General features: G+C 34.8%; 2 protein-coding genes across 3 annotated transcripts; both read left to right on the forward strand.

Moving 5' to 3' along the window:
- LOC113044579 (tubulin alpha chain-like) lies at window positions 1-6,804 on the forward strand. Its single transcript, XM_026204673.1, has 4 exons — window positions 1-145; window positions 4,237-4,459; window positions 5,540-5,688; window positions 5,771-6,804. Exons 1-4 carry the CDS (start codon window positions 143-145, stop codon window positions 6,743-6,745), a joined length of 1,350 nt encoding a protein of 449 aa, XP_026060458.1. The 5' UTR covers window positions 1-142; the 3' UTR covers window positions 6,746-6,804.
- A 766-nt stretch (window positions 6,805-7,570) lies between these two features.
- LOC113044580 (serine/threonine-protein kinase 16-like) lies at window positions 7,571-14,924 on the forward strand. 2 transcript variants are annotated; one of them, XM_026204674.1, is made up of 8 exons: window positions 7,571-7,699; window positions 9,078-9,210; window positions 10,542-10,761; window positions 10,870-11,003; window positions 11,688-11,808; window positions 11,894-11,989; window positions 12,181-12,302; window positions 13,385-14,924. In XM_026204674.1, exons 2-8 carry the CDS (start codon window positions 9,125-9,127, stop codon window positions 13,524-13,526), a joined length of 921 nt encoding a protein of 306 aa, XP_026060459.1. In that variant the 5' UTR covers window positions 7,571-7,699; window positions 9,078-9,124; the 3' UTR covers window positions 13,527-14,924. The 2 variants fall into 2 exon arrangements, with proteins under 2 accessions (XP_026060459.1, XP_026060460.1); XM_026204675.1 differs by lacking the exon at window positions 7,571-7,699 and adding an exon at window positions 7,711-7,881 and having other exon boundaries at window positions 13,385-13,582.
- Window positions 14,925-14,937: the final 13 nt, after the last annotated feature.

Genomic DNA, 14,937 nt, shown 5'->3' on the forward strand with positions numbered 1-14,937 from the left:
CTGTGCTGCTGTGTGTATAAAATCAAACTCCTGTCAGAGAGACGGTGAGACTGTCTCACTCATACCCCATTGCAGGTACGCAGTGAGAGGCCAAGTAATCTTTGAACTACTTTCCCGGCAAAAATCTAAATTCTAAAGCAAAATGGTGAGTAGAATATTATTTGTTAATAGTTAATTCTACTGTGAATGTTTCTTTGCCTGTAAGTAAACATATTACATCATGCACATATTGGGTCACACAGAGTTAAGAATATATGCATGTGTTTGATCTACTTCATTGAGTGTAATGAACTTTAATAACATATTAGCAAAGATAACTGGGAATGGAAAATAATTACTCTTGATGACTCATAGTACATACAGTTGCAGCAAAAAAAAAAAAATGTGTGTAACCTTTGAAATAATTATGGTAAAATACAACACACAGTATAAAACTACTTCTAGAAGAAATAAGCAACTTGACTTTTGTCTCAAAATCTTACTAGCCCCAGTCTCTTCATATAACTGAATGTAGTCTGTCTCTTTAAAATTGGCTACTGAAATTGATGCTTAGTGTTTAATTTGACTTTTTTATGCAATATTATTTTTATAGCTGTATGACTATGCTTCACCACTAGTTCATATTTACAGTATGGAAACTACTGAGAGCTTTAAGTCTTAAGTAGTGCGGTTATGGGTGTGTTTGTGATTTTACTGAGCGCTGATGTGGCTCTCAGCGTGTCTGTGTGTGTCCCACGATCCAGATAAAGTCACTAAGCTGTCCACACCGGTTGAAAATATGTGAAATAATAATAAGAGAAAAGTGTATCTTACTCAAAGAGTAAAATTGAGCAATAATGAGCTAGAATTGTTGTTTTTGATATTAAGATGACATCACTCGGTAGGCTGGGTTAAATATAGGCCTATAGTCAATAGTTTGTGAATCTTCTAGAATCCCAAGGTTTGATTAAACGGTTGAAAAGTTGTATGCCAAGGCTCATTTAAAACAAACCTGCTATGCTGAAATGGATTCTTTGCCAACTTGCCCCCCAGTTTACAACTTAAACAGAGTTGTAGTTCTCAACGCCTGTTTTTGCATGGAAAATAAATTAAAACCACATGTGTAGGAGTTTGTTTGTGCTAAATTCCAAGGACAAATGGTTCTAGCATTCTAAAGGTCCCAAATCACACCCCTGAGGCCTTTGTGTTTGTCTTTTGGGTGCTGTGGCTAACACCACGACCTTTAGAAACATTTCATAAGAGACGTTATTGATTGTCATCAGCCTTAATATTTTACAAGCTGGATGAATGAAAAGCATTTCTTTTTTCATCTTCATGAGGTAATGCCACAGTAAAGTTAACAATTAACAAACTGTAGTATATGTCTATATCTCCCCTTACACTCTGTAACCATAAGTCACTTATTAGCTTTTTTTTTTAATCATTAAACAAGAACAAGTTTTAAAGGTGGGAAACATTTTTCAAATTCACTTATGTAGATTAGTTAAATTGTGCATTTTAAGATCGTTATTTCATTTTTAAGTCAACAAAAATTGTCAAAATGTGTTAAGAATGTAGGCTGAATGTTAAAACTATACAGGGTCAGTTTTGTTGTTATAGTTCTACAGAAATAATAGTTATTTGTAATCATTCACCAAAATGCAATAGCTTGCTCCACCCTTTCAAATAACTGTCTTTTTTTTTTTTTTTTCACTGACAATACCTTGGGCATGTCGGTTTTTATGTTAACAAATAGGCAAGCAGCTATTTGGGCGTTGTTTTAGTAAACTCCTATTCAAATCTGTCTCTCTTCTGATCAATCCAAAAAGTTCCCAAAAAAAAAAAAAAAAAAATCCCATTTTCAATGTTTATGCTATCAAAATATGTTGCATTGTAAGAGTAAAATGGATTGCAAATATTGTAATTCTGTGCCACTATGGAATTGCAAAAATAATTATTGTCTCCAAACAGGTTTCCCAAACACATTTATGGCATATTTAAGTCCTACAGCAGTTGTCTGTGGCCATACATTTAACTTTCAGAATATAAATTGAGAGAAAACAAAATTTTTGAGACAGCAGAATCTGCAAAGTAAAAAAACAAAATAAAACACAGATTCAAAAAAATGCTGGAGGACAAGATATCAACTCATTGTGGGGTCAAAAGATGAGCAAAAAGGGCTCATGGGTTGGTGTTGAAAGGTTTGGTGAGGGAAGACGAGCTAGTGGGGGAACATGACTTAACAACCCATAAATAACTTCTAACCTGGCTGCCATGCCCAAACTAGGCAGTCCCATGTGCCTGTGTAATGCACCATCCCCCTCCCCACTGACTCACCAATAGACAGAGAGGGACGGAGAGTAAAAATAGGGCCCAATCCCAGGAGAATGAATTCAGAGGAAGAGTCATGCCCACAGAGGAGAAGCAGAGTCTGGATATTTCTTCTCAGGCTGATGTAGGCCACCTCTCTGGAGTTCAGACACAGATTTAGAGGACGTATCATTACAGAGCACTTTTATTGAAACCGCCCACGAATCATCTTTTGCATTGGTGTCTTCAATGCTTTGAATTTAACGGCATAATGGCAGTACATTTTTGCATTTGGCAGATATTTTTATCCAACGTCATTTGCATTTTATCAGTCTATATCCTGGGAATCAAACCCATGAGTAGAGATATAGAATCATAACTTCACATAATGTATATAGAATATGTCATGGAATATCTGATTCTGGAATTCTACTACTTTATTCATATTGGCCAATCATAATATTCTGTCATCAAATCTTTTGAATGACAGCAAGTGCTTCTTGTATTTTTTCTTGAATGATAAAATCATTTTAACTGAAATCCGTTAACCCATTTATTTATTATATGTTGTGTATTATGGCTAAATAATCACTTTGCATCAGGGTCCTGATCGTGTTTTTTTTTTTGTTGTTTTTTTAAAGCTGTACATTTTGAATAGTTGTTTATATGCACATATATTACGTTCATAATACAAATGTTCCATTTGATCTTCTCATCTCCCTTATTTGTCTTTTCCCTCCATTTGTTTTTACACTCTTTCAACCCATACCCTTATAGTACACATGCTATAAATTCCACATTAGGGTGTACCTCGGTCTCTCCTCTGATATAAACCTGTCAGGGCTGTTGTCCACACCTCAAGGCTTTGCATGCATCTTCAGACTTGCAGGGGAGTGTGTGAAGAACAAGGAAAATAATGTTTGTGGAAGGTTTCTTGTTTATGTATGAAATGGCTATGACGGTTAGTAGGTCTGTCTGCCATATGTGGCAACTGTCACATCATAAACGCTTCCAAGGACAAGTCTTTCAGGCAACTCCCTTTCCAAACAAACAGAGGTGTTTAACATGCTGAATTCTAGCCTGGCTCCAACCTTGTTATCTCAGGGTTGTCATCTAGATAATCACAAAACGACAAGCATGTTCCAGGGCTTTGAGCGGTTCAGCCAACACCTTTTCTCTGTCCTGTCAGCTGCCGTCATCTGTGACTGACGTCCTGTGATAGACCAACCGCTGACTAAATAACTTTTTTTTTTTTTTGCTTCTGCCCCCTGGTGGGCAAAACGAAAGCTTGAAAAGCAGCGACTTATTTTGAATTTGTTATGTTGTTATATGCAGTTAAAATCCTGCTGTTGATTTTATTATTTGAAACAATTAGTTACTTGTTTGTTTTGACATTTTTGCATCTTTAGATACAGAACAGAAAAGAGAGGAAATGTAATGTGTATATTAAGAAAGTAAATATAGAGTTGATTTTAATTTAATATTGAATTGAATGTTCTATAAAGGTAACAGGGAATGTATTCTGGCAAAGTTCTGTTGAAGTTATGAATACATGTTCTTCTAATACTACTCTCAATAGCATGTTAGAATTTAATGTTAGCACAAAATCATTATATATGTATCATTAGAACATTTATATGTTTTAGTATGTTTGTCTAACATTTTTTACATGTTGCTATTTGTTTCAGAATGATCAAAATTAACATTCCATAATGTCTGCAAAATGATAAAATAGGATGTTCTGTTAACATTCCCACAAAAATAAAATTTTTGAATATTCAGAGGATATTCTGAAATAACGTTTTCATAAGTGAACATTCTTAGAATGTTTTTTTTTTTTTTGTTAGCTGGGTAGTTGTAGAAGGAAAACTGTGGAAATTGCTGTCACCTAATATCTTATGCAATGCCATGCAGCTCAGTTGCTAATAATCTGCTTCCTCTCCACAGCGTGAGTGTATCTCTGTCCACGTTGGCCAGGCTGGCGTCCAGATGGGGAACACCTGCTGGGAGCTGTACTGTCTGGAACACGGTATCCAGCCTGACGGCCAGATGCCCAGCCACAAACCAGTGGGTGGCCATGATGACTCCTTCACCACCTTCTTCAGTGAGACCGGAGCTGGCAAATATGTACCCCGTGCCATCTTTGTAGACCTTGAGCCAACAGTCATTGGTAAATATCGTAATGGTGTTTGATTTGTATTTGTCATTATAACATGGGGAATGTAAATGAGTAAAATCATTGTAGCCATAAATGCTGGCACATTGCTATTATAATCGGAAATGGATGACACACTGTAATAATGCTCTCTCAACATTTACTAAACAGGATGGACAAAGTCTCAACAGTTAATTTTTCATCATATAATTTGCATGTAATCATTTAGCAGTTGTTTTTATCCAAAGCGACTTATAAAAGAGGACAATTAGAAGCAATTAAACCAACAAACGGGTAACAAAATACCTGTGATAAGCCCCAACTAGTAAACATAGCAAGGTTTAATTTTAGTCGGATAATTTGTAATATAATAACAATCTGTAAATTGTTTTAAATGATTTTACATGATAAATTAATTATTACTATTATTATTTTATTATAATACTTATTATTTTAATTGTTAAATTAAATACAACTGTTTATTATTAGTAGTATTAGTATAAATCACATTACTTTGACAAAATCTGGTTTTAAATTACTGAGAATTAAATGTTACTCATTTTTAGGGGTCAGATCAGTGTTAATTAATATTTTGAATTAGCTTTTATTTTTATTTTATTATTATGTATTATTTTAAGTTATAGTAATTTTGGAAATTGATGTAGTTTAGTATAAAAATAATTTAAATTAAATGTAAATTGTTTGAAATTTATATTTTTAATAATAAATTATTATCATACTCTTATTTATTATAACACAACATTTGTTAATGATTTGTGGGATAGAGGTCAGGATCAGTGTTATTTTAGCATAGTATTTTTATATTGAATGAGCTTTTACATTTTCATTTTAATATTAGTTTAAGTTTGAGTTATGTCTTTCTAAGTTTTTATTTATTTATATTTATCTTTATTTTTATTTCAGTTCACTCCCAAGGAAACATTTGCAATTTTTTAAATTGTCATGTGATATTTTCAATCTAGTTTTCAGCTTTATTTAAATTACTAATGGTTTATTTTTAATTTATTTTTAGTTAACAGTGACAGCACCAGTCAGTATTTGGTTTTATGTTGTGTTATCCTGTTATTCTTTCAGACGAGGTCCGCACAGGCACCTATCGCCAGCTGTTTCATCCCGAGCAGCTCATCTCAGGTAAAGAGGATGCAGCGAATAACTACGCCCGTGGGCACTACACCATTGGCAAGGAGATCATCGACTCCGTACTGGACCGCATACGCAAACTGGTAATCAGTCTAACATTTACTTAGCAAAAGAGCTCAAAATAACAGAATCTGAAACGCACATGTTCTCCCTTCTCCCACACAGGCTGACCAGTGCACAGGGCTGCAAGGTTTCCTGGTCTTCCACAGTTTTGGTGGAGGCACGGGCTCAGGCTTCACCTCCCTTCTGATGGAGCGTCTCTCTGTTGACTTCGGAAAGAAGTCCAAGCTGGAGTTTGCCATTTATCCAGCTCCACAGGTGTCTACGGCTGTGGTGGAGCCGTACAACTCCATCCTGACCACTCACACCACCCTGGAGCACTCTGACTGTGCCTTCATGGTGGACAACGAGGCCATCTACGACATCTGCAGGAGGAACCTGGATATCGAGCGCCCGTCCTACACCAACCTCAACCGGCTCATCAGCCAGATCGTTTCCTCCATCACCGCCTCTCTGCGCTTCGACGGCGCCTTGAACGTCGACCTAACGGAGTTCCAGACCAACTTGGTGCCCTACCCTCGTATCCACTTCCCCCTGGCCACCTACGCTCCGGTCATCTCCGCTGAGAAGGCTTACCACGAGCAGCTCTCGGTGGCTGAGATCACCAACTCCTGTTTCGAGCCCAGCAACCAGATGGTGAAGTGCGATCCTCGGCATGGAAAGTACATGGCCTGCTGTTTGCTGTACAGGGGTGACGTGGTGCCCAAAGACGTCAACGTCGCCATCGCAGCCATCAAGACCAAGAGAAGCATCCAGTTTGTGGACTGGTGTCCCACTGGCTTCAAGGTGGGCATCAACTATCAGCCCCCAACGGTGGTTCCTGGAGGAGACCTGGCCAAGGTGCAGCGAGCCGTGTGCATGCTCAGCAACACCACCGCCATCGCCGAGGCCTGGGCTCGTCTCGACCACAAGTTTGACCTGATGTATGCCAAGAGAGCCTTTGTGCACTGGTATGTGGGTGAAGGCATGGAAGAGGGAGAGTTCTCTGAGGCCAGAGAAGACATGGCAGCTCTGGAGAAGGATTATGAAGAAGTGGGCATCGATTCGTTTGAAGAAGACGAGGAAGGGGAAGAGTTCTAAAGGAAAAGTGTTGTTGTTTTTTCTACAAAATAAAAGCCAAATAAAAGAAAGGTTTTAACTGTGTTGTTGTTGTGGCTTTTTTCAGAATTTGGTGACTTTGTCACATATAGGCAGTTTCTAAAATATATGTCCATGACCCTTTGTTTAAAAACCCTGGTTATGAAGACATTATTATTATTATTATTATTATTATTATTATTATTATTATTATTATTATTATTATTATTATTAAATTACTATTAAATTAATCATATTAATAATGGAGATATGTATATTTAATATTATTAATTATTAGTAATTATCATGGTAATATTTAGGCCTAAAAACTGCATTATACACAATTATATAATATTAAAAATCTATAAATGAATTATTAATAATATGTTTATATGCTAATATTGACAAAACTATTTCAATTTATTTCATAATTGTCAAATTAAAATAGTGTGTATACTATTTTGAACTGTAAACCATTCAAACGTTTTTTTTTTTCTACTAGAAAAGCCTTAATATGAGAATATAAACAACAATAAATTAAATGTGAAACATTTATAACAAATGTTTTATACCTAATCACGTTAGACATTTTTATAGTCCTCCTACATACATTTATACTCACATGTGTTTTCATGTGTGCATTACAAATAATTACATAATATTAAAATATAACATTGTAATTATTTAATAATATTAACAATGATATTTATTTAATTTGAAACTAAGCTGTAAATGACAGTATAATAAATTATAGACCACAATAAAGATTTATTTATTTATTTACTTAGATTTATTCCAATAACGCAGTTTTGCTTTTTTTTTTTTTTTCTAATCCGGGGATGTGCCGGCATTGTATGGGTTAAATCGTCAGTCGTAAGAATGCGTCACTGTGACGTTTTCTTTGTACACGGAAGAAACCGGGGAAATCAGCGGAGGGCAGGGAGAGCGTCTCATAGGGTAAACCAAGACTTTAATCCTTCTCTTAGACCCATATTTAATGGTTCGATTACAACAACAAACAATGAACAAAGAACATAGTCTAAATCTGAATGTAACGGGTCTCGCTCGGTGAATTCAATGCTGTGTAACAAACCAGCTGTTCTCGAAGACGTCACTTTTACTGCGGACTCGAATTCACGGTAAACCCGTTTCACTGTCGAGCAACTGTATCAAGTTGAATCTGTAATATTTTCGAGCGCAACAGCCCACGTCATAAAGGTAAAATATAAGGAGCCAACCAGAAAGCTCCCTTCTACACAGTGAATAATTTATTTTAGTGGAAAACTGGACACCGATAGTGGTTTACGTCAACAGACAGTGTTCAGTCGAGGTGACTTGTTGGTCTAAATTGGCTTGCATTTAATAAATATTTATAATAATAATAATTTAATTAATATGCTTTAGTGTCTTTTTCATGTGCTTTACATAAATCAAGACAATAAAAATAAGAGTATATATATATATTTTTTTTTTGTTTTGCTTTGTTTTTTATAACCAGAGTGACACTGAAGATTTCCTAAGGACCATACAGTTGAATAATACAATATTCCACAATAACATAACATAACTTTTCATCAGCAGATATATAAATTGATTTGTAGTTGATATAATAAACTAAAAAGCCATATTGAATGGTTAAATCATAAGCTTTTATGCTTATAACAATTATATTATTTAATGAATTTAAAAATTTCCTACTTTAAAAAAAAATGGCATACTAAATTAAACTGTAACCACACATTACTGTTATCAGGTGGAAGAACATTACTATGATAAAAGAATAATTCATTCTACTTATGTAGCTAAAAAAAATTTAGTTAAAGTACCGGTTATGTGGTTAAAAAGAGAGAGAAAGAGAGACACTTAAATATTTTTTATAGTTGGACTTGTTAATCACTTTCTATAGAACTATAGAATTTCATACGTTCATTTATCATGTGTACATTTTAACATTGTTTAATTATTATTTAAAAAATAATAATTAAATTTTATACTAACCTTTTTAGTACATAAATCAAGAAAGAGGATATGCTAAACCCTGTTACAGATAATATGATATTGAAAATTTCTCAATTTGTCAATTCTCAACATTCCCATAAGGTCATACAGTTCTTTATTAAGAATAGAAAAGTTATTTATTAATGCAATATTTATTCCAAAATATGCTGAAATGAAAACAAATTGTTACCAACGCGTATGTCATTGATTTGCAGTGGACCAAAAGAAAATGCAACATATTAAATCCATTCTGAATATGTAAAGGAATAAAGACAGAATAAATGAACAAGGAAAATAATCAATTCTATGTAAGTAATCAAATCTTAATCTCTGACAGTGCCTCTCCTTCATCCATGGTGGATCTAAAGCAATGGTCCAGAGAACATGGGTCAAGCTCTGTGTATCTGCTCGCGCAGTGCCTTCACCTTCGACAACAAGAGATACTACTTCATCCAGAAACTAGATGAAGGGTAAGACTAGACAGCCAGACCATTCAGTCCTAACACTTGATAGCTTACTGGAATTATGAGTTCAGCGATGGAAAAATATATTGGAATATTGTTTTACCATTCAGTATTAGATATATTTAACAGAAACTTTATCCATAGCTACTTATAAATAAGAAAGATTATGTGCAGTTTCTCACATTAATTCACATGAGTACACAAGCAGAAAAGAAAGAAAGATTTGTATTTGAACAGATATGTGTTCTAGATGTGAATTAGTTAAGTATTTGTAGAAGAAGTGTGTCTTTGGTTGTTTCTTAGAGGTTTTGATGGTTTCAGCACATCAGGTGGATGATGGGAGATTATTCTACCTAGGCCTGTCACGATAACAACTTTTTGTTGTGTGATATATTGCCCCAGAAATAATTGCGATAAGCGATAATATTGTCATTTTAAAGACCATTTTATGCCACTGAACATATAATCATATTGTAACAGCAAAATAAAGGCCTACACACTTCCAAATGACAACAACTTTACATTTTTAAGAATATTTAGATGATGGAAATTAAGTATCAAAATACTAGATACCTTAAAAAACCTGAATAAATAGTAAATAAACGTTTTCTAACAAAAAGTGCGAAGTAACAAGTAGAAAAATAAAAAAATGCACATCTACAGATTTGACCCTGCCCTACGTTTCTCTGTAAATTAATGGTGAACACCATTGCTGAAAAACACAATCACTCCTCAGTAGTCAGATGTCCATATGCACAAAGACACAGGTCCCTAAACAAGACCATATTTTGTACAAGAATTTTTTTAAAAACTGAACTAGCACCTCATGACTATACCATGTTATGTACAAGAAGATGCAAAAGACACAGGCGCAAGTGTAATGTACTAAATATGGTGACATTCATTTTTAAGTAAATATAATGGGTGATATATTGCGTCACCTAAAAAGATTGATGTCATGTGCATATACTGCGCGATAAGTCAATATATTGGTTATTGCAACTAGCCTTATTCTACCAAAGAAGAACAAAGAGAGTAAAGGTTTTTGGAAGTGGCTTGTTTGAAGGAAAAGCCATGCGGGACTACATTTGCATTTTCACTCACGCATTTTTGCAGATGCTTTTATCTGAAGAGACTTGCAAAAAATAAACAAAGCAATTGGTTGAAGAGCTATCAATTGTTGCAATATACAATGGCAGGTTCATTAAACAAATATATTAGGAAATATGGATAGTTATGTGTGTCAGTTTTCATAATAGTTTTATCAAGTGAAATGTATTAGATAATGCATAAGAAATAATTGTCTTTCATCTTAAGTCATACTTTGCTTCTTCTAGAGGTTTCAGCTATGTGGATCTGTTAGAAGGTGCACATGACGGCCGCTTCTACGCTCTGAAGCGGATCCTTTGCCATGACCGCGAGGGCCGCAAGGAGGCTCAGAACGAGGTGGAGATGCACCGCCTTTTCAACCATCCCAACATCCTCAGCCTGACCTCACACACCTTCATGGAGCGCGGCGGGAAGTGTGAGGCCTGGCTGTTGCTCCCATACATCAGTGTAAGCGGGCCCTGTTCTGCTTTTCTGTTCCAGACCTCTAACAAGTCCAAGAGTCCAGTGGCTTCTGAGATGTGCACTATGTCATTTAACTGAATTGTTTCCGTGCAGAAAGGAAGTCTGTGGGCTGTTCTGGAGAAGCTGCGGGATAAGGGGAGCTCTATGCCTGAGAGCCGCATACTACACATTCTGCATGGCATCTGTGAAGGCCTCCGAGCTATTCACGACAAAGGCTATGCACACAGGTAGCTACTGAGAATAAAGTTCTATTTAAACCCAAATTTGGTCAATAGTGTCATTAGTTTTGTTTTCGGTCTGCACTGAAGGTGAATTTTGGGAAGAAGAAGAACCTGTTCCTTAATAGTAATTAATGTAATTGGTGACACTTTGCATTTGCCAACTGCATTAGTTAACATGAACTAACAATTAACAATAGTTTCTAAAATAGCAGCAACAACATTTATGATAAAATGTGCAGTGTTCAATAAGTAATGCATTCATAAAAATCATCACCTGCAAGCTACCTGAAAAAACTCTAGGCCAAAACCTGCTATAAACACAAAAGATGCTTACCCCAAATGTTGATTTCATTTAGTTAATAAAAGTTTATTAATAAATAAAATATATTTATGGCATTATGTTCTTTGGGATTGTCGTTGTAGTGATTCAAATTTTGTTCTATTCCAGCCAAGGCAACATTTCTCAAGTAATGTTTAGATTTTATTTTATATCAGCTGTATTTCAATAGAGAAAGCAGTATTTAATAACTTAATCAGGTTTTATTGCTAGAGCTATGCGTTTTGCATATTATATCACATTTTAATGATTACGGATGAATCTGTTTTAGACTCCATATAGGCTCTGTGATATCAGTTTGTTAGTTCCTGTTAGTATTAATACTCTAACGTGAGCTGTATTTCTGAAAACAGGGACTTGAAACCCACCAACGTTTTACTAGATGAGAACGATTGTCCTTTTTTAATGGACTTGGGCTCCATGAACAAGGCCAAGATTGAAGTTCGAGGGTCACGGGAGGCCATGACGGTCCAGGTTAGATCAGAAAATCTTTCAGTTGCATTTATCAGCAGCAAATCAAAGCATTACATGAATCATGTTTGTACACTTTCTCTTTCAGGATTGGGCCGCTCAGAGGTGCACCATCTCCTACAGAGCACCAGAGCTCTTTAATGTGGAGAGTCACTGTATCATTGATGAGAGAACAGATATTTGGGTAATTTTTGTTGTTGTGTGTGTTTTTACAGATCCAGTAGATTGCCATTTTCAGCTGTTCTTTCCCCCCCAAAAACTTGCATTATAGAATTCTGCATCCACCCATGACGTGTTAAGGGCTAATGTTAGCAAACTTTGTCCTTCAGATCTGCACAATGTTATGTCTCTAACAGTCTGTTATGTCTGCTCTAGTCTCTAGGCTGTGTGCTGTACTGCATGATGATGCTGGAGGGACCGTATGACTTGATTTTTCAGAAGGGTGACAGTGTGGCTCTCGCCGTCCAGAATCCAGTCTCCATTCCACAGCCATGCAGGTGAGCTCGAGGTCTTCAGAGCCATTATTGTGTCAAATTCAGCCTCTGTGGAAAAGGCAGCACTTTGATCATAATTTTCAATCGAATGTCATTAAATGTGGAATATATATATATATATATATAATATTTATTTTATTTTATTTATTTATTTATTTATTTTTTCAATATTATATTATGAACTAATTTCCTCTCATTGTAAAAAAAATAAAAAATCACAAACTTAAATGTGAAATGTTGTTTATTTTTATATATATATATATATATATATATATATATATATATATATATATATGTACATATACATACACACACACACACATATATATATATATATTGTCACGGTACCAAATTTTCAGTATTCGGTACCGATACCAGTGAAAATCCACGGTTATGCTAATTAAAAATGTAAAAAACACTTTATATACTGGTAATTTTGAAAAACAGTAAACAAATTTCACCCAAATTTAATTTGTCTTTTAATTAATGAAATTTAAACACATTTTATTTTTTGATAAGTAAAGCATTTGCTATTAAAATTAAAACATGGAAGAAATATTGTGCGATTTATTTCTTTAAAAAATAAAGTTTTATAAATTTTTTCAAGAGTAGTAGCCGTATCACATACATTCTACTAAACAATAGTAATATTTCTAGCACAATGCCTTCATGTAAAAATTAACTTTTATTTTGACGGTTTTCCTTGAATACCTTTAAATTGACACTTGTTTACTCAAGTGAAATGGTAAAATGCTTGTGAAGTGACTCAGATCAGTTCTGGTGATGTTGTTTATGAATTTATGTCTTCATAAACGGCAGATGCTGACATTACTGCAAGCGTCACGCGTTTTTGTCTATGTAGTAAACACACCATTCATTCATTCACACAGAGACACGCAGAACATGCAGGATTCATATTTCAACAAGCTTTTGTGGCTTAACATATACAGATACTGGTCCACATGGAGATTTGATTTGATTAATTTATGCTAACTTTGACAAATTCCGTGACAGTCCATATTAAAATGTAAGTTTAATTTTCGTGACTGGATTTTGAGGTTCAATTTTTTTTTTATCTTTGGCAGTTATTCTCAAGGTCTCCAAACCCTCCTCAGCTCCACTATGGTGACCAATCCTCAGGAAAGGCCCAGAATCAGCTGGGTTCTTGAGCAGGTCCAGAACCTTCGGGACTCAGACGGTACAGACGTAGATACCAACAGAGTATGACGCTTCCACTGAGATTTCATGTCTGCTTTTCAGTGGACTCTGGACATTTGGACTATGCACGCTCTCTTTCGGACAAAAACAACCCACTGAACTCACTTGCAAACATTTGCTCAGTCTTACCTCAGCGATTACACGCGATCACACTAGCCTTCGCAACAATGTCTCCTATTTCACTCCAAAATCCATATTGCGCAACAAAATTATTTGATGATTTTGGAGTAAAATATGAACAGGGCACATTTCTGATTTTCTGGGATTCACTGTTATGGCACACAAACCACACAATAGAGGGCAATAGCTCTATTTGCTGTAATGGCTGCGTTATCACAGGCACTGGTTATGTATCATCAAATTGCTCTTTGGCTTATGTGTCTTTTTCCAGATTTATTAGCTTGTACATTTTAAGTGACCAAACCCAATATATATATTTATGTGGGTTTTGACTGGAATTGTAGCTGTTTCAAAATGCCATTAGTTAGGTTATTTAAACAACATTTCTGCTGATAAAGCAAGACATCTGAGGCTTTTGTGGGATTTTGTGTTGCAAAGACAGAAAGCTGTGATTCTACCATTGAACTTAATTTGTATAAAAAATGGTCAACTTGTTAATGCTAGTCCTCATTACTTTGCAAAAAGGATGTGGCCACTTTTCTTTTTTTAACAGGTACACATTTGTTTCATTTAATATAAGTTTCTTTAATTGCTTACAGCATTTATATATATATTATATATATATTAGGTGTAATGATAATATTATTATTTTATTTTTATTTTTTTTATTGAGAAAGAAATCCACATGCATAGAAACAATTTCTGCATTTGGTTATTTGTTTATTATGTCAGTATGATAAGCCTCGGCTCGTGAGGATGAATCTTAAAATAATGTCTGGGTCATATTTTATCACAAATATTTGCAAAATAAATACATTTTGCATTGAAATAAATCAAATGAATCCTGTTTGTTGTGGAATTTTGTTCATATGACCCAGGCATGTTTTTAAGAGATATTTGCATTGCATGCTCTTTAATAATTCAGGACTAAATTATCTGAAGCATTCCATACATATATTGCAGTTGGAATTGTATCTGTGAATAAGGACCTAAATGTGTTTCTGCTCTTTGTTTGTTTTATTTCTTAACAGCAGTAATTTTCTGATTTTATATATATATATATCTCAAATAATCAGAGAGCGAGAGCGAGAGATAGTATTCAGATTTACTGGATGCTTTGCTGTGGCTCTAAAGCATGTTTTAACTCAAGGTTTGCTTCTGTTCAGGAATTGTTTATTATGCAAGCTTTTTAATTTATAGGATATAAGACTGGAGACATGTATCTTGGCATTCAAGTGTATTTCTTTCCTTTTGTAAATGGTGAATAAAGTGCGACTGAAACAGTGACTCATGCAGTGGG

The sequence above is a fragment of the Carassius auratus genome, chromosome 26 (genome assembly GCF_003368295.1).
Source record: "Carassius auratus strain Wakin chromosome 26, ASM336829v1, whole genome shotgun sequence".
NCBI lineage: Eukaryota > Metazoa > Chordata > Actinopteri > Cypriniformes > Cyprinidae > Carassius > Carassius auratus.

Coding starts and splice junctions, on each gene's coding strand:
- LOC113044579 (XM_026204673.1), top strand. Junction 4,460..5,539: donor CCTTGAGCCAACAGTCATTG/GTAAATATCGTA, acceptor TTATTCTTTCAG/ACGAGGTCCGCACAGGCACC. Junction 5,689..5,770: donor TGGACCGCATACGCAAACTG/GTAATCAGTCTA, acceptor TCTCCCACACAG/GCTGACCAGTGCACAGGGCT.
- LOC113044580 (XM_026204674.1), top strand. CDS start 9,125: ATGGGTCAAGCTCTGTGTATCTGCTCGCGCAGTGCCTTCACCTTCGAC. Junction 9,211..10,541: donor ATCCAGAAACTAGATGAAGG/GTAAGACTAGAC, acceptor TGCTTCTTCTAG/AGGTTTCAGCTATGTGGATC. Junction 11,004..11,687: donor GACAAAGGCTATGCACACAG/GTAGCTACTGAG, acceptor TTCTGAAAACAG/GGACTTGAAACCCACCAACG.